The sequence below is a fragment of the Olea europaea genome, unplaced genomic scaffold (assembly GCF_002742605.1).
Source record: "Olea europaea var. sylvestris unplaced genomic scaffold, O_europaea_v1 scaffold256, whole genome shotgun sequence".
NCBI classification, from domain to species: Eukaryota; Viridiplantae; Streptophyta; class Magnoliopsida; order Lamiales; family Oleaceae; genus Olea; species Olea europaea.
In genome coordinates, this window is record NW_019243883.1 from 486814 (window position 1) to 510119 (window position 23306).

The window sequence follows — 23306 nt, forward strand, 5'->3', positions numbered from 1 at the left end:
ATCATTTCGCTTATTGCTTATATACATACTCTCAGACAAGCATACCTACAAACATGTATCATGCATATCTTAATGTCAGCATCAAACAAAGGCTAAAAGGAACTGAATAAAAATCTGAGCTCATAAAATCATTTTTGCGTCCGATTTCCATAAACTGCAATTCAAGAGTAAAGAAAAATAAAATCGGATCTGGACCATAATTCGCTTCTTGGATTTGGGTTTTTACGCGAATAGATGAGATTTCAGGGATTCATAGCTGACTCCTCCGCCAATTATTCCCTGCCCGTACCCGAACCCGACGCCAATACCGCATCCGAATCCAATGCCCAACACCATTTTGAGGTGGTTCCGTGGCGAACCATCGAACCCGGCTCCGCCTGCGATCCCCATTCCCAGTCCAATGCCGCACCCTATTCCGGCTCCGATTCCAGGACCAAGAATTGAATCTTCCAGCTTACGCCCACTTTCCTTGAAGAATTCGGATAATTTGTTTTCGGGTTTTCCTGTTTGGAAATTGATTCCCTTCCACTTCCATAATGAATTTGATTCTGTTTTGGTAAGGTTTCCCTTCATTTTCTCTGTTAGAATTTTGTGAGTTAACGGATAAGACGGGACTTTTAAGTACATGTAGAAGTGGATATAAGTTCAGTTTGAGTAATATTCCGAAATGGCTTCTCTAGGGATTCTTTTCTATGATAAGAACGAATCATGTTGTACATGAGCAAGCTCTGTCAAATCGAGTAAATCATTTTTTCAATATCAAGGAATCCCTTATTTCTTAAGTCTGTAATAAAAGATTCTTTTGAAACACGATTATTAGTTCATTCGACGCGATTTGGGTTGGGTTGGGTTGGGTTGGGTTGGCTTTAATTCCAATTCGAAACTAAAACCAAATTAGTCGTTTGGGTGAATTTCAACACAAACCAACCTACTCCAACTCTTAAATCGAATCGAACCAAATCAAATAATTGGTTTGGTTTGATTCGGTTGAGTTAGTCGGTTTGGACTTTTAGTTCAAATTGAAATTTTAAAAAAAAGTAAATAAAAAATTGTCCAAGTTTTGACCTAATTATATTACAGGATTTAAAATAGCTAAATAACTTTATATTGCAAGAATTATTGACTAACAAATAAAATTAGGTTACTAAAAACATCAACAAAAAACTTAAGAGTTTTGTTGCATTTTATTACATTATGTACCCTTACTGGCTGAGTAGGGAAAATACTAAGCATAATATAATGAGCTTGTGAAATAAAATTTTCAGTATTACTTATCGACAAAATTACATATTGAATGGAATCGTGATATAGTTATGAAATTAAAGCTTTTCTTTTGGTTATTATTTTTCTTAAAACAAAGGTAAACATGTAAGTGAGTTGTGTTGGGTTGGTTCGGTTAACCAGCAGTTTGAAACTTCAAACCATGAACGAATCAAACAACCATGATTTTATTTAAACGAAAATCAAACCAAACCAATTACTTATGTCAAACCGACCCGACCCGACCCGAGTCGATTCGATTTGATTGTTTTTCAATTTTTTTTGTTCAGGCCTACTTCTCACTAATGTATAGTGAAAAATACTAAAAATTGTATTCGCCATATCTATAATTTCATTATAATTCAAAAAGATAATTATTTTTTAATTTTATTATATCGGATAATTACACTATAATATGATTCAATTGGATAACTACACTATAATATGATTTCAATCTGGTAATTCCGCGTGAATTTGATTTCATATAGGTAATTATATCCAATTTCACTAATAATAATCCATGACATGAAAGTCAATAAATAATGATTATTACATGTAATTATTAGTTATTATCGTGAAATAAGTATAAATTCATTGAAATGAAAGATGTACATCATTTATTGATTGCTAATTCATCAATTCGAGTGACGAAATTACTTTATTAAAATCAACTTAAAGTATAGTTATTGGTTGAACAAATTTAAAGTTCAGTGGCAGCTAAGAAACATTTGGAAATTTTCAATGACAACTGAGATATTTAACCATTTGTTTGTTGCATTATATTTTATTTGCAATTAAGGTTGTCAATCTTTGCTCATTATTGCACTTATATTCCCAACTTTTTCATTACATTTTTATTTTCAATTTTTCATTAATTAGTACATCTTATTCTTGATAATGATTTTTCGTAAAAAAAAAAAACAACAACAACTTGGCAGGTTCACCAAAGACCCCATTCGCAATCCCTACCGCCTTTCCCGCTTATGGGGGATGGAATAGGGCAAGAACCCCTTTACCCCGTTTATGGCTTTTTCAATTTTTTATTTTAATTATTGTAGTTCATTTAAATGTTAAATTTGTCATTCATTACAAAAACACGATAACAGAAAATATAGATGGAAACAACCATCAGGAACCAAATGAGCTAATTAATCGAAGGTAAAGGACAATAATGCATCGAAAAAAGTTGGGGATATAAATGCAATAATAGTTGTATGTAATTATTATAACATTTGCCCCAATCTCACATTTAATGCTTAATTAATAAACTGATTTTTCTTGTGGCTAATTAGAGTAATTTTTTTGCAGTAGCTCATTGTCTAGTTGTTCTATGTGACATACATGTAGTGATTAGTGAATTGATGCATTAATGTGATAGTTTTTCATTACTTTATGCATCAAATCACGAACCGCCATATGTATGCTACGTAGCGACTGCGGTAATGAGCGACTGCAAATGATACTATTCAACTAATTATGTTTTTGAATTTGAATATACTTTGAATGTCCTAAACTTTCAATGTGTCCATTAAAATTAATTATAATTCGCATATGATTCTATTAAACTTGAAATAATTTATATTCCATATTTATTTCATATTGCTTATTATCATTAAAATTACCATTATTATCATTAAAAAACTAACATATTAATGTGTCAAATTATAAATTGCCACATACATATATATCATGTAGGGCTACCATCGATGCCTTTTGTTATGAATAGCATTACTCTTTTTGAAAACATTCTATTTTAATCCATATTAAGTAAACTTACATATTTAAAACGAATTGATAATTAGACAATAAATTGAACTATTGACCACCTTATCAAAAGAGTTTTTGATTACTGTAAATTTATCTCTATATGGTATGTTTAAGAATAAAATTTGAATTTTTCTAATTGTTACTCCTTATTTTCAAAACAAATTAAACTTTCTTTGTTACTCTAAACAAAAAAAAATATATAAAAAATAAAATAATAATAATAATAATAATAATAATAATAATAATAATAATAATAATAATAATAATAATAATAATAATAATAATAATAATTCCAACCCATTAATTCTCTCTCATTTTCTAGTTTAGTGAATATCAACTTTCTTAAAAATCATTTTCTTAAATTTCATTTTAACACCAAATCTAAATTAAGGAGACTTTGATGACAGTTATCGGTGCAAAGAGAAGTAGTCACTCGTCATTTCATGTATAAGGTTGGGTTGCTTTTCATTGTTTTATTGTTTTTACTAAATTTTAAATTATAATACTTATTAAAATGTATAAACATATTATTTATGTTCTTTATATATGGATATTAGTGTTGATTCTTGTAATTCTTATTTGAAAATTTTGATCTTGTTGTCTTACATGCTGAGTTTGAAGAATTTTCAACATTTAAACTAAATTAATAATTTGGGTGACATTTTCTTGGAAATATTTATATACTTCTTAAGTATGATACCTCAAAAATCTGGACTCGTTGGAATCATATTCTATTTTTAATAGAATTTATGTTACAATGTATTTCTGGACCCAAATTTTCATCGCTCCTTGAAAGTTTGAGTTATAAATAATTTAATTCTAAATTATTCATATTCGTTAGTAACTATGAGATATGAATATCGTAATTAAGAATAGACCAACATTTATCATGTTTCTTCCTGATAAAGAAAGTAGTTGATCTCATAAATTCATATGTGAAAATCTGAATGGATACACGGACGAGTTGTTAGAAGAACAATTCATTGAATGATCAGCAACAAAAAAAAATTATATGAATAATTATCTTAGTGTAGGTGAAAATCTCTTAAATATTAGGTAGTGAGTTTTATCCTTAGATTTGAAGTCTCATAGAATTTTGAATCATGTTATATATGTACAAATGTAGTTGACCACATCTTACTTGACATCATCATATTCATTTATTTTAAAAAAATCGTTTTCTACATATACATAATTGTCTACATAATGGTGTCCATAATTATACGTGACATTGGATTCAACATTTAATTCAAATCTCACACTTACACATCAACAATTGAATGATTTCCACATCACATTATGGACACCATTAACAAGAATTATATACAAGGAGAATTCTCCTTTCTACAATACAGGCTTGTATTTTGACAACACATGATTGTCAAGTAATATTTCTATAGGAAAATCGTAGCATGCTTTGACATGAATTTCGGGTCAATAAACTTACTTGAAATGATGAATTCCAAGATCTTTGTTGATTGAATCATTTTGCCATCAAATCTCCAAAATCTGCATTTTCTTGTACTCCAATGGTCCAAATCTCGATCATAATGGAAGGGGATTATTATCCACAATCTAAGTGCCATTTCTCGTGAGACTTCATCCCAAAAATGTGGTTCTAGGGACTTTTCAATTTTGGTGTGAATTTACATACGAATTTTCACCATATTTTTCATACCACCTTCTTGTTCATTTTTCCATAACTTCTATCGAGAAGTTTCAAGTGGTTACTTAGGAGTTATAGATTTAAATTCTAAATTCAAACCACTCCCTCCAACTCTTATAAAATCCTGCGGGCCGAGTCACCCTACATGGGCGACCCATTATCCGTATTTTTCAACATCTCCCACTTACATATGATGGGGTTGAACTGAACCACAAGTGACAACAAATGTCACACCTTAGACCCTTCTCAATCTACCTCACAAAGATTCATACGATAAATAGATCGTGCGACCAACGAGTAATATAAGAGCTCACGGTTCTATAAACCTGTTAGGAATATATAGTAGCTCTACTAGAGGAGGAATATCACATCTCGCTATACCCCAAACTCCTTTTCCAACATTAATTCAAGTATTTTCGATCCCTCAAGTATTTGTGGAACATACTTGAACCCCGCATCATATCTTTGTATTCACAATCGCATTCTATACCCCAAATGGTTAAACATAATTGTCCGGTCGGTGAATACAAATATAAATATTGGTCAAAATAGTTTTCCTTTTCTTTTTGAATCCTTCGATTTTAAATCAGCTGCTTTCCTAGACATATCCCATCAAACCGAATCAATCATAGTCATTGACAACATGCTAAAATAGCAACACTAAAATAAAACCTCAAGAAACAATCAAAAGTCATAAGGATATATATGAGGTTATATAAACCTCAGGGTCTCGCACAACGAGAAAGCAGGGATCCATTCACTCATTTACCCTATATTGATCGTAAAAGCACACGCGATATGAAACACCTGCTACGATGTTTTCTCCCTTTCTTAGGGCATATGTCATATTCTTTGTAAATAAATAACATCGTACAGATCCTAGTTCAAGTATTCCTCGATACCTAACTTTAGTTCTCCTTATGTTCATTCCTCTAGGCATTCTCAAATCGAGAAATCGATCTGACTACTAAACAGGTTTAATGGATAGCAAAATTCATTTCGATTACTTGTTGTAATATCATCTTGATACCTTATCAAAGTGACTGGATCATGTAAACAAAATGATCACTATCAAGGTGACTAAATCATGTACACAAAATGATTATTGTGTCTCATCTCAGCACATCTTAAAACATCTAAGGCGATTGCTTGTATGAGTAAGCCAATCTCAACCCGTTCGACATACTTTATATGTGCATACAAATCATTTATCTTGTAATCCCAACATTAGATTACACATGAACTCAAAATTGTTCATCTATGGGCACACAAAACTCAATCAAGAGTTTGTTTCATACACCAAGTATCATATTCTACGAAATTCTAGAGATTTCATATTATCAACAAATATATCTCTAAACATCTTCAAAGTATGATGATTGCATATCATCATTTACGCAGATATATCGCAAAGACACTTTCTTTGCTAATGTCTCTCACAAAATTACCATTAAGCGTTTGGTTCCATCTTGATACTCGAGATCTTAACATATAAGATAGTTGCGTAACCATCATGGATTTCATATTCTCAACCAGTATCATTAGATGCTCAATACATCCATACCAAACAATTTCTTTAGCTGCAAAAATATACATAACAACATATACTTCTTGCTACTCTATATAGCAAAAGCACACAAGTCAAATAACTAATTGTGCTCTACTAACTCTTATTCTTAGTCAACAATTGTATATCTATTCCAATCACAAGTTATTCCTTTGACAACGAAATAGAATAACTGACAACAGCACCTTTCAGGTATCACAATACATTTTTTAAAGATAATATTGATACCTACTGATTAGATCTATGTCATGACCATTGTTAGGACAAGTATATATCATAGTATACTTCTATCTCCTAACTGTTAATCGTACTAGATATGATTCTTTAGATATTTCTTTGTGCACTTATGAAGTCTTTGGACATTTATGAAGACTTATACGATCACAATTACAATTTCACATGCGCATTTATAGTATAAAACTCTTATAATAAGAGCAAGAACATACGAAAAGTATTCTTAGCACAAATCATACAATTTGATAAACTCATGTCTTTTGATTTTCTGAACTAGCTCTTAGATCCAACTTGGAACCAAGAATTATTTAAATTAGATAGTTCTTAAATGGCTCCCACTTGGATAGATAAGTCCAACTCGAAAATAGATTACTCCCACTTGAATCAGAAGTTTGAATCATCTCTTATAGATTCAAAACTGATTCATCAATACATATAATATCAATTTCAACGATGTTCTCCAATCTTTTTCTCCCTTACTGGGAAAAATGTCAAATGTCATATCTTATAACTCGATATCCATCAAAAAATTTCACTAAGTACCTTTTTGGACTACATGTATATCATCAAGACACATCTTGTTCTCATACTCATTATCGAGAACATATATAGTCAATTAAAAGTCTATGATAACCCATATTCAATTATTTACGTGTCCAAAACTTATATATTTTGAAGTTATCAACATTGAGAGAACTCCATTAACTGATACGTTGTAGTTAGGCAACGCTCTTTCCAAAAGCAAATACATAAGTTGTATTGCATATCTCAAACCTTATCATCCTCAGGAATATTATATTACTTCAATCCAATACACCTTATAATTATTGGACATTAATGAATAGTCCATCAAATAAGAATATCTTTCATTACATAGATCGTTGATATTTCACAATAGAGATTCACTCTATCAGATAATTCTCAAAGTCTTTACTTTCACAATCTGATTTTCTACTCGACTTCAGAAAAGTCCAAATCAATACAATACTTTCAACTTAAGAAAATCAATCGTACAACTGAAGTGCGTGAATCCATCTATAAATGTAATGAAAAGTGAAATTTCATCTCTATCTCTCTTAGTCAAGGCCCACAAAGAAATTTGGATGGATTTTTTTTCTATGGAAGTTCATCTCTTACAGCTTTGAATGGTTTTCTCTACTCAAAATCTCAAACCTTGTACAAATATCCAGAACCATAATAAACATCGCCATTGTGAGTACGAATAGCACTACCACATATAAGTCCAAGCAAGAAACCATCTTTGAAGAACAATAACTGAGATCAAATTTAATGAAATCTTTGATATTATCTTAATATCAAATAGGAGGTCAGTTTCTCTACTTTGCAACAGTAGATTGCAATATCAGTCATAGAAACATCCACTCCATCTTCATTATTTCCATATATCTACTTTGTATCAAGTTAAAGATTTGATAATAGAATAATATACCTTTTGATCTCATATAAAGTGAGTTTCTAACCCTTGAATCCACTATCCACACAAGATAAGATCCAATATGTATTGTGTCGAAACGTAAAAATACCTAGAGGAATACATTCAAGTGCAATATTTTTTAGCTTAACCACTTATAGCTAAGAGATTCAAATCGTATAGTTGAATTCCTTGAACCTTTATACATTGATCCCCTACCAAAATCACTTTTATTCACTTACTATCTGATAGTTCTTCTTGGTCCCTTTACCAGTCTCCCACATCTATCCCACATTTGTTCTAACTCATTCAATGTTTAAGATTCAAAATCTTATGCAAACTAGAACATTGGTACACAAGCATGTCATCAAGACTTAGCAACATCAAGTCGCACGTCTTTTAACTCACATAGCGGGTAATGTCAATAGAGAAAATTGACACTTCAATTTGTAACTCACAATGACTTTCAAAATTCCATAAATTGAGAAAAGACTAGTTTGAGTTGACTACTCATCTAAAATTAACGTGACAAACGAAAATGTTAACACTATGCTAACCACCAACTAAGCCACATTCGAGAAAAAAAGATCATTTATAATAGAACTTAACAATTTAAATGCTCGAGTACTAAAATTCACCTTTTTCCCGTACTCGACAAAGTTCCAATCTTTATTTTCTAAAGTAGTATGACCTACATAAGGTCTTTTATTACGCAGTTGATGCTGTCTAAAGCATCAGTTCTTCTAGTACACTTAAAATCTTATCATGTCAAATGTTATCTTATTTAGCTTATCACTTTTATTAATGTTAACTACTATAGATTTTGATGCCATGATCTATTAGATTTTTAGAGACATTTTATTCTCAATCAATGCCCATATATGCACATATTTAATTTTGTATTAACACAAATTAACGTCTAGATAGTTCAGCGTTAGGCACAGAGTCGAAAGTTCATCATGTTCCCAATCATTGTCCGCAATCCTATTGTTTCACTATCATAAACATAATTTCATAATACAAAATTTCATAGGTTCTAAGTGAGAATCACATTTATTCTTCCAACTTCAGAACTCCCACTTAGTTGATAAATCAAATAGTTCTTGGTGAGATTTTCTCTAAATCTTCCAATCATCGAACTATTACTCAACTAACAATCAATAGGTTTAAGTAAGAATCTCACTAATGCTATTGACCTTATCATTTATAACAGAACACGAGTCAATGGATATAATGTATTTCCATAAATATGCACATTTTATACAATAATATAATTTCATAATGTGCAATTATGACATATATTATGATTGTCAACCATGCTTTAATATCTGTTCCAACACAATCCCAACGAATGGGAAGTAACATAAGAATTTTCATATTTTGCTTATCACCATAAAATGTCCCCTAAAATATTCATGTATTCCATTAGGTTATGTTTTAGATCCATTTATTTTAAATTTTAGTAAGCACGTAGCTTTTCAACAAGTCTTATAACTGTTGTTTCTCTAGCCCTCCCTCTAAGGATGCCATAAGTGTGCTAGATCTCATAATATATGATCAAGCACAAAATTGGAAACAAGTCATAATGGACACATAACCTAATCAAGACCCATACAACTTATGAACGTATATAAAAGTGGTATTTTAAATACTTTCGGAGTATTTTTATTCCAAAAATGAGATACTTCAAAAAAAAAAAAAATAACTCTCACTAGGCAAATACCACTTAACAAATATTATTGATCTTTATAAAAAGTTTCAGAGTTTGATTGATTCCAATATATATATATATATATATATATATATATATTACTATCTGAAAATTAATTTAAATTTCATACAAAAATCAAGAATATTTGAAGGACCAATTTGTAATTTTCATAATTGAAGTCAGGTCTCACATGCATCCTCATATGCATGACCAATTTATAATCTTTTAAATTGAATTTTGAATAATCAACTTCCAAAAGAAAATAATTTTGGGACCAACATACAACTTTTCAAAATGGTATTGGAATAAACAACATTCAAAAATAATTTTGGGACCAACATGCAATTTTTCAAATTGGATTTGAAAAACATTCAAAAGTGTGGGACTAACATGCAATCTCTCAAATTGCATTTGGAATAATCAACATTCAAAAAGTGTGGGACCAACATGAAATTTCTCAAATTGCATCTACAATAATTAAGGGACCAATATGCAATTTCTAAAATTTGAAACTCACTTCACGGCAACAGATTTTTTATTTTTATTTTTTATTTTTGGTTACTGTTAATCATTTTGAAAAAAATGGCAGTTTTCTCATATTTTTCTCAAAACTTTGAAAAGCTATAACTTCCTCAATTTAAGTTCAAAATTTATGCTATTTATATCGTTGGAAAGATCTCGAGAAGATCTATCCAAGCATATCAAATGAGAATTATAAAACATGACGTGGAAGAAGTTATCATATGATGAATTTTCAAATTTTACCGATTTTAATACAAAAATCAAATGTACATATAGATTTCGAAAGGTCATAACTTCTTCATTTCAAGCCCAAAATTTATGTTATTTATACCTTTGGAAAGGTTTCAAGAAGATCTATCCAACCATGCCAAATAAGCATCACGAAACATAGTGTGGAAGAAGTTATCATGTGATGAAGTTTCAAATTTTACCAATTTTCACTCCAAAAATCAGATTTATATCTAAGTTTCGAGAGGTCATAACTTTCTCATTTCAAGCCCAAAATTAATGATCTTTATATCATTGGAAAGGTATTGAGAATATCTATCCAACCACCAAATGGACAATATGAAACTTAATGTATAAAAAGTTATCACGTGATGAAGTTTCGGATTTTATCAAGTTCCATGCAAAAAATTTAGATTATCGTCCAAATTTCAAAACTTCATAACTTCTTCATTTCATGTCCGAAATTTGAGTTCTTCATATGGATGGAAAGCTTATGAGAAGACCTTTCTAACCATACTAATCTTACTACATGAAGATAGATGAATAGATGGCAATAAATTATCAAATGATGCCACTAAATACCACATAAGGTTTCAAAACTTTGCACATAAGATTCATAACCCAATTCTATCATGTAATGGCATAATTAAGCATGAAATATAATAAGGAATTCAACATTATGGCTCTGATACCAATGTAGGAAAATCGTAGCATGCTTTGACATGAATTTCGGGTCGGTAAACTTACTTGAAATGATGAATTTCAAGATCTTTGTGTGGTTGAATCACCTTGCCTTCAAATCTCCAAAATCTGCATTTTCTTGTACTCCAATGGTCCAAATCCCGATCATAATGGAAGGAGATTATTATCCACAATCTAAGTACCATTTTTTGTGAGACTTCATGCCAAAAATGTGGTTTTAGGAGCTTTTCAATTTGGTGTGAATTTACATACGAATTTTCACCATATTTTTCATACCATTTTCTTGTTCCTTTTTTCACAACTTCTATCTAGAAGTTTCAAATGGTTACTTGGGAGTTATAGGTTTGAATTCTAAATTCAAACCACTCCCTCCAACCCTTATAAAATCCTACAGGTCGGGTCACCCCACATGGACGACCCATTATCGGTATTTTCCAACAATTTCTAAAATTTTATATGCGATCAACAAAATTTGGTGGCTTAAGAGTTAAGATGTTTCCTTTTTTAAGGTCACTAATATGAGCATGTTGAAAAATCATATGAAGATTGATGTGTGATGGATAGAAAATTCATCACTCACACATTGTGAGAGATTATAACCCACTTTTCATCTGCCTATAATGATAGACAAATTCATTGACCATTTTAGAGTTATGAATTGACATATTTTAACCGAAACTCGTTTAGATCAACAAAATGTCAAAATAAAATAATAGAATTGATTAAGTCTAAATTGAAGCTTATCCATATTTCGTAATCAGTTGCGTTATATTAATTAAATGATTACATTTCCATGCAACGTAGTAGAATAATTTTGTCATACCATATAATATTTCACGTGACATGGATTCCTCAATACATTCTAGATGTCAATCTTGAAAGGCAGTGTGAATTAACTAGCCCCTGTTTTGCAGGAATTAAAATTAGATTTTTAGTAGATTTTGATAAAAAAAAAATAATAAATTAAATGTGTGGTTGAAAAGTTGCAGGGCCACGTAATATGTGGTTGAAATTGATTGTTTGACTTTGAATTAAATTAAAATTTAATTTAAATCATTACCAAATAGGGCCTTAATCTAAGTGGATTAATGATAAACTAAAAAAAAAATTTAATTTATCTTATCCTGATCGTATCAAATAATAATATCTTGACGTTTGTCATCGTTAATGGAAACCTAATGGGCCATATACAAAAAAGCAAAATTGAAAAATTGGAATTGATGATGAACCTAGTCCAAGTGGACATGGTGATGGAATTCCAAGATTGTTCTCATGGTGTGAATTTTTGTGAAGGTTAGAGTTTTGGATAACTATGGTATGCCGAGATCCTTGTATATTAGATTCAAGATCATTCCAACTTATAAAAATCATCAAAGTATGTATCGTATCACATATTTTATGAAAACATAAAAGTCATTCGACTTTTAAGTAACAAAACTTATTTATTTTTTATTGTACATATATGAATAAGGATAAAGCTACTTTGACAGAAAGCTTGACGCAATTGCATTTGGAAGAAAGTGATTGGAGGAAAAAGCTGACCCTGTTTTAGATTGTCAAATAATAGAACGTTGCGTGACATTATGTCAAACTTTATACTTCTGTAATATGATTACAAAAGTAAACACCCAAGAATAACGAAGTACTTGTTTATTATCATTAAATCAACTTCAAATCTTCCTCGTTTAGCTCATTCTTATCACTTGGGTCTAGAGTCCACACGTTGAGGCAACATGTGAAATCTGTGGATCATAGACAGCGGGAATATAAATGCATCAATTTTTTTGCTGAATTTTGTGTCCCTATAATAAATTTAGACACGGGACCTCTAATCTAGTACTAGGACTCATTTGGTCAACAAAAATTACTATAGTTTGTACAATTAAGTATTTAATTCTTTGTTATAATCTATGGTGGTTGGCTACTTTTTGCTTTATTTATAAATTCCAATTTTATTTAACCAACAACTCAAAATTCATTTCTTTCTTCTACAAACTCTATTTTGCTAAACAAAAGAATGTATAATCATTTGAATGGAAGATCAAGTTTTGGATCAAAGTAATTATAATAAATTAATCTCATCCAAGAATATTATTTTATTGATCAAATCATCTAAAATTTTCATTAGTGGAATGGAATCAAAATTCATTTAGTTCTGATGCCCATTAAAAAGAGGTTTTTCGATTTTTTTTATTCTCTCTCTCTCTCTCTCTTTTTTGAGCATATGAGTTTTAGAATGGTAATTTTTTTTTTTTTGGAGAATGTGTGTTTAAAAAGTAGAATTTTTTTTTTTTTTTTAAGTTTACGTGTTGTGTGAATGTATGGGTAAAATGAGTTTGAGAAAAGAAAAAGAATTTTGGTTTAGTGATAGAAAAACATGGGCTTAATCTTTTTTTATTTAAAAAAATTATCAAATAGGTAACACGCGTAACTCTACGTTTTCTGGTTATCCTACAAGATTGGCCCTTCAAAAGGCAAAACTCTCATCATAATTTTGCTATCTAGCCTTTTATCGTTAGATTAGAGTAGAGTTCTTAGGAGAGTATAGAGTATTGTTATACGATAGTCTCGAGTTTACAATTGTTAATAAATAGATAGCGATAAAACTTGAAACTAAATATTTTTTCTAACTCCAGTACAATGCTGACAATTCATCTAAAACTTTAAACAAATAAATGTGTTGCACATATTCATTTAAATTTTGTATTCTATCATATTTGAAATATATTTGAAATTTGATTTGAAAAATATTTTTATGTTATTTCACGTAATCTGTGAATTTATTTATGTTTTTCCTTCAACAAATCTCTTTCATAAATAGACAATAGTAAAAGTTAAAATAAAAATATTTATTTGCCCAATTAAATAATATTTTCTTTGCATGATATATTCAATAAATTAATATGCAGGCAACCTCGTATTTCAAAAGTTCAATAATATAGAAAAATAGCTGACATGTTTCCATCTTTAATTATTAAAAAAATAAATTATTAATTATTCTTCTAGATTTCTATTTTTTTAATGTCAAATATCATTGCTTTTCCAATTAGAAAAAATCATTTTGACTGTAAAACAAAGAGAAAAAATACAATCACGTGGTGTCACAGAAAATCTGGGATTACCCAAGTTACAAATTGACCCTCTTTTAAAATGAAAAAATTGATCATCAATCTTTCATTATTATAAAATTAGCCCTCAATTATAAAACTCATCCTAATCTTTTTAAAATTGTTACACAGTCCTCATTGAAATATATTTAAATTCGAATTTTCGAATATCAATTCATGTTGGTAAGCATAAACTTATCTTTAGAGAGTTAGTTAGCATGGCAAATGCATATGACCAGGACTTGCCCCATCGAGTATCGGGCATAAACAAGGAACATAGTTCTGCTCAATTTTTTTTTTAATATTTTCGTTTCTTTTTTAAAATGTAAGTTATTGAAAATGACAAACAAATTAGTTAAATCTCCCCACCTCCCAGAAATCCCAATTGAACTGAGGGACGAGAGGGTCGATCCAGTCTTATCTTGACTTGTTTTCGTCCCTAAAGTTAGACATGTGATGGCTACTACACAATTTTCAATGAATTTAAATAATAATATTATTCATAGTTGTTCACTATCGATAGTTTCCATATCTGACAGTTTGTTATTTGAGACACTAATTTTCTATAATTTTATTACCTTGAATAACAAGTTAATCCTCAAATAACAAACTGTCAAGTAAAGCGATTATCAATAGTGAACGGTTATGAATAACATTACTCGAATTTAAAATAATTTTCATTATTGAGGATTGGTTATCTAATTATAGTTAAGGGTCGAAGACTAATTTTCTTGTTTTAGAAGTCAATGAGCAACTTGCTATCATACCAATTAGTTTGGGAACAAAGAGTACAATTTTAGCAATTAAACACACACAGTGTGTGTATGTGTTTTTATTGGATTTCTCTAACCTTCTTTATTGACCGAAGGCATAATTATTTCTCCCATTCCATTGTGCATAAATCTTCACTTCTGCATCAATTCAGCATCTCCAAAATCTCTCTCTCTCTCTCTCTCTAATACACAGATTGATATGATGTCAATGGAGATGATTTCGAGCTCTTCCAATAAGAGCTTCAACGGCAAAATATGGAGAAGAAAAGGTTACAGTTACAGCAGATTATCCACTGGAAAAACAACTAGGTTTGGGTCTGGAAGCAAAGAAAAGCGTTCATGGCGGATTAAAATAACCCGAAAACTGCGTTTGAAACTCAGTTCGCCATTGAAATTGTGGCGCAAGTTGAAGAATGCATACATCGACATGATGCTTAAGCTGGCACGAAACACAGGCTCTGGAATTAATCTTTTGGGTTCGAAAAGAATCCCTAAAGCTCGACAGATTCCAAATGGGTATTCAAGAACTGAATTTGAGAACAGATTGGTGCTTGAGATTTACAAAAATATGGTGGCTTCTTATGAATTGGGTTATAACAGATAAGCTTGAAATGAATATTACGTTTTCTTTTCTTTTTCTCAATACTGTCTTCAAATGCTTATTCAAATATTATTTATCAGTGCATCTTTTGGTGAATATCTTCAAAGCCTCGGCTCTTTTTTAGTGTTCTTCAAAAGAAAAAAACTACAGCAGTGAGTAAGCACCGAAATTGGATCCAAAAGCAAAAACAAGATGACCAATGAAAAATTAATTCAAATACGATTTTCTTCTTGGTTGGCTTTTGTGGCTCACACCCTAGTAGGGATGGCAATTTGAGACCCTATGGCCTCGGCCTACTAGAATTTGTTTCAAGCCAAGTACTGCCACAGTGGGCTCGACCTCCCACAGACTGTGCCGGGATAGGACCGGGTCGACCCTTTGCCAGTCTTCTCTTACTCTTTACTCTTATATGCTACAAGTCAAGTTTATTTTATTGTATACCTTGAATAGATCCATACAATATATTTGTATTCTTGGTCATCATGCAAATTATATAGAAAAAGTCCTAAAATATATGGAAAAATGATACGCATATTTCAACGTAGTGGTTATTTATCACTAGAAGTGAAAAGATACTCGATGTAATAATTAATGAATGCTTATTGATGCTAATTTACCATAGTTCATGACTTGGGACGAGTTTGTCAAGACGATGACGTGTATTATTTGATCTTCGCTGAGGTCATCAATCATTTTATGTATTCAGGCAGGGGCGGATTCAGCCCGAACTTTTAGCTATGGTGGACTTTGACTTTGACCATTGACCGTGAACAATCAACGATCATAATAGCCCCGTCCAGTTGGCGTCCGATCGTTTATTAAAATTAAAGATTATTCAATATACATGTAAATGCACTAAAACATAAAAATTATATTTTATATGATTTTATATGTAAATGCACTAAAACCGTCGACAATCAGCGATCGTAATTAAATCTATTGTTTCATTATGAATTCCTCAGATAACGTGCCATCAAAATTAGCATCACCAGGAACACATGTTATACCAACTAGCAGGTTATGTTTGTTGTTCATCTCATAAACGATAGGGACCCGTTGAAACTTTCATTAAGGACAATCAATTTATCATATCTAATCCACCCTAATTTGCTGTAAGCCATAGATGCAACTGCGATCAACAAAATTTGGTGGCTTAAGAGTTAAGATGTTTCCTTTTTTTAAGGTCACTAATATGAGCATGTTGAAAAATCATATGAAGATTGATGTGTGATGGATAGAAAATTCATCACTCACACATTGTGAGAGATTATAACCCACTTTTCATCTGCCTATAATGATAGACAAATTCATTGACCATTTTAGAGTTATGAATTGACATATTTTAACCGAAACTCGTTTAGATCAACAAAATGTCAAAATAAAATAATAGAATTGATTAAGTCTAAATTGAAGCTTATCCATATTTCGTAATCAGTTGCGTTATATTAATTAAATGATTACATTTCCATGCAACGTAGTAGAATAATTTTGTCATACCATATAATATTTCACGTGACATGGATTCCTCAATACATTCTAGATGTCAATCTTGAAAGGCAGTGTGAATTAACTAGCCCCTGTTTTGCAGGAATTAAAATTAGATTTTTAGTAGATTTTGATAAAAAAAAAATAATAAATTAAATGTGTGGTTGAAAAGTTGCAGGGCCACGTAATATGTGGTTGAAATTGATTGTTTGACTTTGAATTAAATTAAAATTTAATTTAAATCATTACCAAATAGGGCCTTAATCTAAGTGGATTAATGATAAACTAAAAAAAAAATTTAATTTATCTTATCCTGATCGTATCAAATAATAATATCTTGACGTTTGTCATCGTTAATGGAAACCTAATGGGCCATATACAAAAAAGCAAAACTGAAAAATTGGAATTGATGATGAACCTAGTCCAAGTGGACATGGTGATGGAATTCCAAGATTGTTCTCATGGTGTGAATTTTTGTGAAGGTTAGAGTTTTGGATAACTATGGTATGCCGAGATCCTTGTATATTAGATTCAAGATCATTCCAACTTATAAAAATCATCAAAGTATGTATCGTATCACATATTTTATGAAAACATAAAAGTCATTCGACTTTTAAGTAACAAAACTTATTTAATTTTCATTGTACATATATGAGTTAGAATAAAGCTACTTTGACAGAAAACTTGACAAAATTGCATTTGGAAGAAAATGATTAAAGGAAAAAGCTGACCGTATTTTAAATTGTCAAATAATAGAACGTTGCGTAACATTATGTCAAACTTTATATTTCTGTAATGTGATTACAAAAGTAAACACCCAAGAATAACGAAGTACTTGTTTATTATCATTAAATCAACTTCAAGTCTTCCTCGTTTAGCTCATTCTTATCACTTGGGTCTAGAGTCCACACGTTGAGGCAACATGTGAAATCTGTGGATCATAGACAGCGGGAATATAAATGCATCAATTTTTTTGCTGAATTTTGTGTCCCTATAATAAATTTAGACACGGGACCTCTAATCTAGTACTAGGACTCATTTGGTCAACAAAAATTACTATAGTTTGTACAATTAAGTATTTAATTCTTTGTTATAATCTATGGTGGTTGGCTACTTTTTGCTTTATTTATAAATTCCAATTTTATTTAACCAACAACTCAAAATTCATTTCTTTCTTCTACAAACTCTATTTTGCTAAACAAAAGAATGTATAATCATTTGAATGGAAGATCAAGTTTTGGATCAAAGTAATTATAATAAATTAATCTCATCCAAGAATATTATTTTATTGATCAAATCATCTAAAATTTTCATTAGTGGAATGGAATCAAAATTCATTTAGTTCTGATGCCCATTAAAAAGAGGTTTTTCGATTTTTTTTATTCTCTCTCTCTCTCTCTCTTTTTTGAGCATATGAGTTTTAGAATGGTAATTTTTTTTTTTTTGGAGAATGTGTGTTTAAAAAGTAGAATTTTTTTTTTTTTTTAAGTTTACGTGTTGTGTGAATGTATGGGTAAAATGAGTTTGAGAAAAGAAAAAGAATTTTGGTTTAGTGATAGAAAAACATGGGCTTAATCTTTTTTTATTTAAAAAAATTATCAAATAGGTAACACGCGTAACTCTACGTTTTCTGGTTATCCTACAAGATTGGCCCTTCAAAAGGCAAAACTCTCATCATAATTTTGCTATCTAGCCTTTTATCGTTAGATTAGAGTAGAGTTCTTAGGAGAGTATAGAGTATTGTTATACGATAGTCTCGAGTTTACAATTGTTAATAAATAGATAGCGATAAAACTTGAAACTAAATATTTTTTCTAACTCCAGTACAATGCTGACAATTCATCTAAAACTTTAAACAAATAAATGTGTTGCACATATTCATTTAAATTTTGTATTCTATCATATTTGAAATATATTTGAAATTTGATTTGAAAAATATTTTTATGTTATTTCACGTAATCTGTGAATTTATTTATGTTTTTCCTTCAACAAATCTCTTTCATAAATAGACAATAGTAAAAGTTAAAATAAAAATATTTATTTGCCCAATTAAATAATATTTTCTTTGCATGATATATTCAATAAATTAATATGCAGGCAACCTCGTATTTCAAAAGTTCAATAATATAGAAAAATAGCTGACATGTTTCCATCTTTAATTATTAAAAAAATAAATTATTAATTATTCTTCTAGATTTCTATTTTTTTAATGTCAAATATCATTGCTTTTCCAATTAGAAAAAATCATTTTGACTGTAAAACAAAGAGAAAAAATACAATCACGTGGTGTCACAGAAAATCTGGGATTACCCAAGTTACAAATTGACCCTCTTTTAAAATGAAAAAATTGATCATCAATCTTTCATTATTATAAAATTAGCCCTAATTATAAAACTCATCCTAATCTTTTTAAAATTGTTACACAGTCCTCATTGAAATATATTTCAAATCGAATTTTTGAATATCAATTCATGTTGGTAAGCATAAACTTATCTTTAGCGAGTTAGTTAGCATGGCAAATGCATATGAACCGGTCATGCCCAATTGAGTATCGGACATAGTTTTGTTCAATTTTTTTTAATATTTTCTTTTCTTTTTTAAATGTAAGTTGTTGAAAATGACGAAGGAATTGAAATTAGTTTAATCTCCCCCACCTCCTAGAAATCCCAATTGAACTGAGGGACGAGAGGGTCGATCCAGTCTTATCTTGAGTTGTTTTCGTCCCTAAAGTTAGACATGTGATGGCTACTACACAATTTTCAATGAGTTTAAATAATAATATTATTCATAGTTGTTCACTATCGATAGTTTCCATATCTGACAGTTTGTTATTTGAGACACTAATTTTCTATAATTTTATTACCTTGAATAACAAGTTAATCCTCAAATAACAAACTGTCAAGTAAAGCGATTATCAATAGTGAACGGCTATGAATAACATTACTCGAATTTAAAATAATTTTCATTATTGAGGATTGGTTATCTAATTATAGTTAAGGGTCGAAGACTAATTTTCTTGTTTTAGAAGTCAATGAGCAACTTGCTATCATACCAATTAGTTTGGGAACAAAGAGTACAATTTTAGCAATTAAACACACACAGTGTGTGTATGTGTTTTTATTGGATTTCTCTAACCTTCTTTATTGACCGAAGGCATAATTATTTCTCCCATTCCATTGTGCATAAATCTTCACTTCTGCATCAATTCAGCATCTCCAAAATCTCTCTCTCTCTCTCTCTCTAATACACAGATTGATATGATGTCAATGGAGATGATTTCGAGCTCTTCCAATAAGAGCTTCAACGGCAAAATATGGAGAAGAAAAGGTTACAGTTACAGCAGATTATCCACTGGAAAAACAACTAGGTTTGGGTCTGGAAGCAAAGAAAAGCGTTCATGGCGGATTAAAATAACCCGAAAACTGCGTTTGAAACTCAGTTCGCCATTGAAATTGTGGCGCAAGTTGAAGAATGCATACATCGACATGATGCTTAAGCTGGCACGAAACACAGGCTCTGGAATTAATCTTTTGGGTTCGAAAAGAATCCCTAAAGCTCGACAGATTCCAAATGGGTATTCAAGAACTGAATTTGAGAACAGATTGGTGCTTGAGATTTACAAAAATATGGTGGCTTCTTATGAATTGGGTTATAACAGATAAGCTTGAAATGAATATTACGTTTTCTTTTCTTTTTCTCAATACTGTCTTCAAATGCTTATTCAAATATTATTTATCAGTGCATCTTTTGGTGAATATCTTCAAAGCCTCGGCTCTTTTTTAGTGTTCTTCAAAAGAAAAAAACTACAGCAGTGAGTAAGCACCGAAATTGGATCCAAAAGCAAAAACAAGATGACCAATGAAAAATTAATTCAAATACGATTTTCTTCTTGGTTGGCTTTTGTGGCTCACACCCTAGTAGGGATGGCAATTTGAGACCCTATGGCCTCGGCCTACTAGAATTTGTTTCAAGCCAAGTACTGCCACAGTGGGCTCGACCTCCCACAGACTGTGCCGGGATAGGACCGGGTCGACCCTTTGCCAGTCTTCTCTTACTCTTTACTCTTATATGCTACAAGTCAAGTTTATTTTATTGTATACCTTGAATAGATCCATACAATATATTTGTATTCTTGGTCATCATGCAAATTATATAGAAAAAGTCCTAAAATATATGGAAAAATGATACGCACATTTCAACGTAGTGGTTATTTATCACTAGAAGTGAAAAGATACTCGATGTAATAATTAATGAATGCTTATTGATGCTAATTTACCATAGTTCATGACTTGGGACGAGTTTGTCAAGACGATGACGTGTATTATTTGATCTTCGCTGAGGTCATCAATCATTTTATGTATTCAGGCAGGGGCGGATTCAGCCCGAACTTTTAGCTATGGTGGACTTTGACTTTGACCATTGACCGTGAACAATCAACGATCATAATAGCCCCGTCCAGTTGGCGTCCGATCGTTTATTAAAATTTGATTAAATAAAATTAAAGATTATTCAATATACATGTAAATGCACTAAAACATAAAAATTATATTTTATATGATTTTATATGTAAATGCACTAAAACCGTCGACAATCAGCAATCGTAATTAAATCTATTGTTTCATTATGAATTCCTCAGATAACGTGCCATCAAAATTAGCATCACCAGGAACACATGTTATACCAACTAGCAGGTTATGTTTGTTGTTCATCTCATAAACGATAGGGACCCGTTGAAACTTTCATTAAGGACAATCAATTTATCATATCTAATCCACCCTAATTTGCTGTAAGCCATAGATGCAACACAAAATTATCATTAGTTTTGTTCTCATTCTCCTACTACGCAGTAACAACTACTACAAAAATGACTTGCTAAAAAATGTATTGCAGTAAATTCAAATGCTAACGTTTGCAACCATTGAAGCACATGCATTCATACAAGGGTTCAGTGGAAAAAATTACAGAAGTGGAAAAATCATCAATTCACCTCACCTGCCAATATTTTGACACACAACGGTCAATGTAACTGTTTTCACCCATGTTTAACTCAGATTCCTTGTACCTAAATACGCATGGAGTAAAACCCCTTTAAGCACCCAAATTGAATACAAATACCTTTATTCAAATGGAGCAAGTGTTCTAAACTGCTCCAAATTGCTAGATTTATAGAAGTCGGTACTTCAATTTCATGCTTAAAATGAGTAATTTAAGTAAATGAGGTTTAGAACGCATACTTGTTCTCAATGCACTTGTTGAAACACGTGTGCGTAAGCCTGGATTAAAATAAACCCATCATCAAATAAATTTTGCAGGAAAAGGTGCACAAAATTGCAGGCATCAATAATGTAACCAAGATATAGTTGTCGTTAGCAAGTGCCAAGCATTCTAAGTTTTCATCTTTCAATCAGTTAAGCTCACAAGTCAGAAAGTTTTAATTGGTCCATTAACAAGCAACATCCAGGTTAAAATAAGTCGGGAAGAAATTCTTAACATAACTTTCAATTCAGCTCAGAAAAGACATAATTCTAGTGTGTCTAAATACCAAGTTGATTCAAGCTCTGCATTAACATTAAACCGCCAAAAAAAAAATATAATTTTCACTAGAAAGATGGAACATTAATGTTAATAAGAATTATATGCAGGCAAAAGGCAGGGTTCACCTACTTGTTGAACAAATCCACCCTGTATTCCATCTCTTTCTCTGCCATCCCAAATATCTACTCAAAAGTAAATGAAATTCTCAAAAATCACGAAAGCCATCGTCTAAATAATGGTAATAACAGCTCATACAGAGTATCCTGTATAAAATGCGAGAAAAAAATACCTGTTCTTTCTCATGGGCAGATGGGGAATTGCTCGAAGCCATTTGATCTGAGTGGAGTAACGCAGAGAACTCGGCGGGCGATAATTGATAGTTTTTTTTTTCCAAACCCTAAACCTCGATTCGGTTCATCTCAGAAGTCACTTCTATGGAAAAGTTCTTGAATAGTTAATTTCTTTAATGGCCACTAAACGTTTCAGTTAGTGTTACCTTGGTTACTGAACTTCAATTTTTTCAGATTCCCCACTTAACTTTACAAAATTTGTCATTTAGACCACCAACTCAGTTTCACGTCCATTTCTAACTGAACTTTCTATGATTCCGTGTGTGAAATTATAGGATTTAACTAAAAACATTTATGGTTTGATGACTTGGCATGCGAACAAGTAGGGGTTCTAATTAAAAATTGAACATAAAACTAAATTATAGT

General features: G+C 30.9%; 3 protein-coding genes and 1 long non-coding RNA gene across 4 annotated transcripts; 2 read left to right on the forward strand and 2 right to left on the reverse strand.

The window, feature by feature from the left end:
• Positions 1-222: 222 nt before the first annotated feature.
• LOC111382760 (glycine-rich protein 23-like) lies at positions 223-573 on the reverse strand. The gene has a single exon (XM_023006798.1). It carries the CDS (start codon positions 571-573, stop codon positions 223-225), a length of 351 nt encoding a protein of 116 aa, XP_022862566.1.
• A 14604-nt stretch (positions 574-15177) lies between these two features.
• On the forward strand, positions 15178-15573 carry LOC111382762. Its single transcript, XM_023006799.1, has one exon. The coding sequence runs from the start codon at positions 15178-15180 to the stop codon at positions 15571-15573; it is 396 nt and encodes a 131-aa protein (XP_022862567.1).
• Positions 15574-20321: 4748 nt separating this feature from the next.
• Positions 20322-20717, forward strand: LOC111382763. Its single transcript, XM_023006800.1, has one exon. The coding sequence runs from the start codon at positions 20322-20324 to the stop codon at positions 20715-20717; it is 396 nt and encodes a 131-aa protein (XP_022862568.1).
• Positions 20718-22043: 1326 nt separating this feature from the next.
• On the reverse strand, positions 22044-23019 carry LOC111382811. Its single transcript, XR_002700614.1, has 4 exons — positions 22880-23019; positions 22720-22772; positions 22290-22328; positions 22044-22117 (listed from the first exon to the last, which is right to left on the reverse strand). It is a non-coding gene; the product is annotated as an uncharacterized LOC111382811 (long non-coding RNA).
• Between the last annotated feature and the right edge of the window lie 287 nt (positions 23020-23306).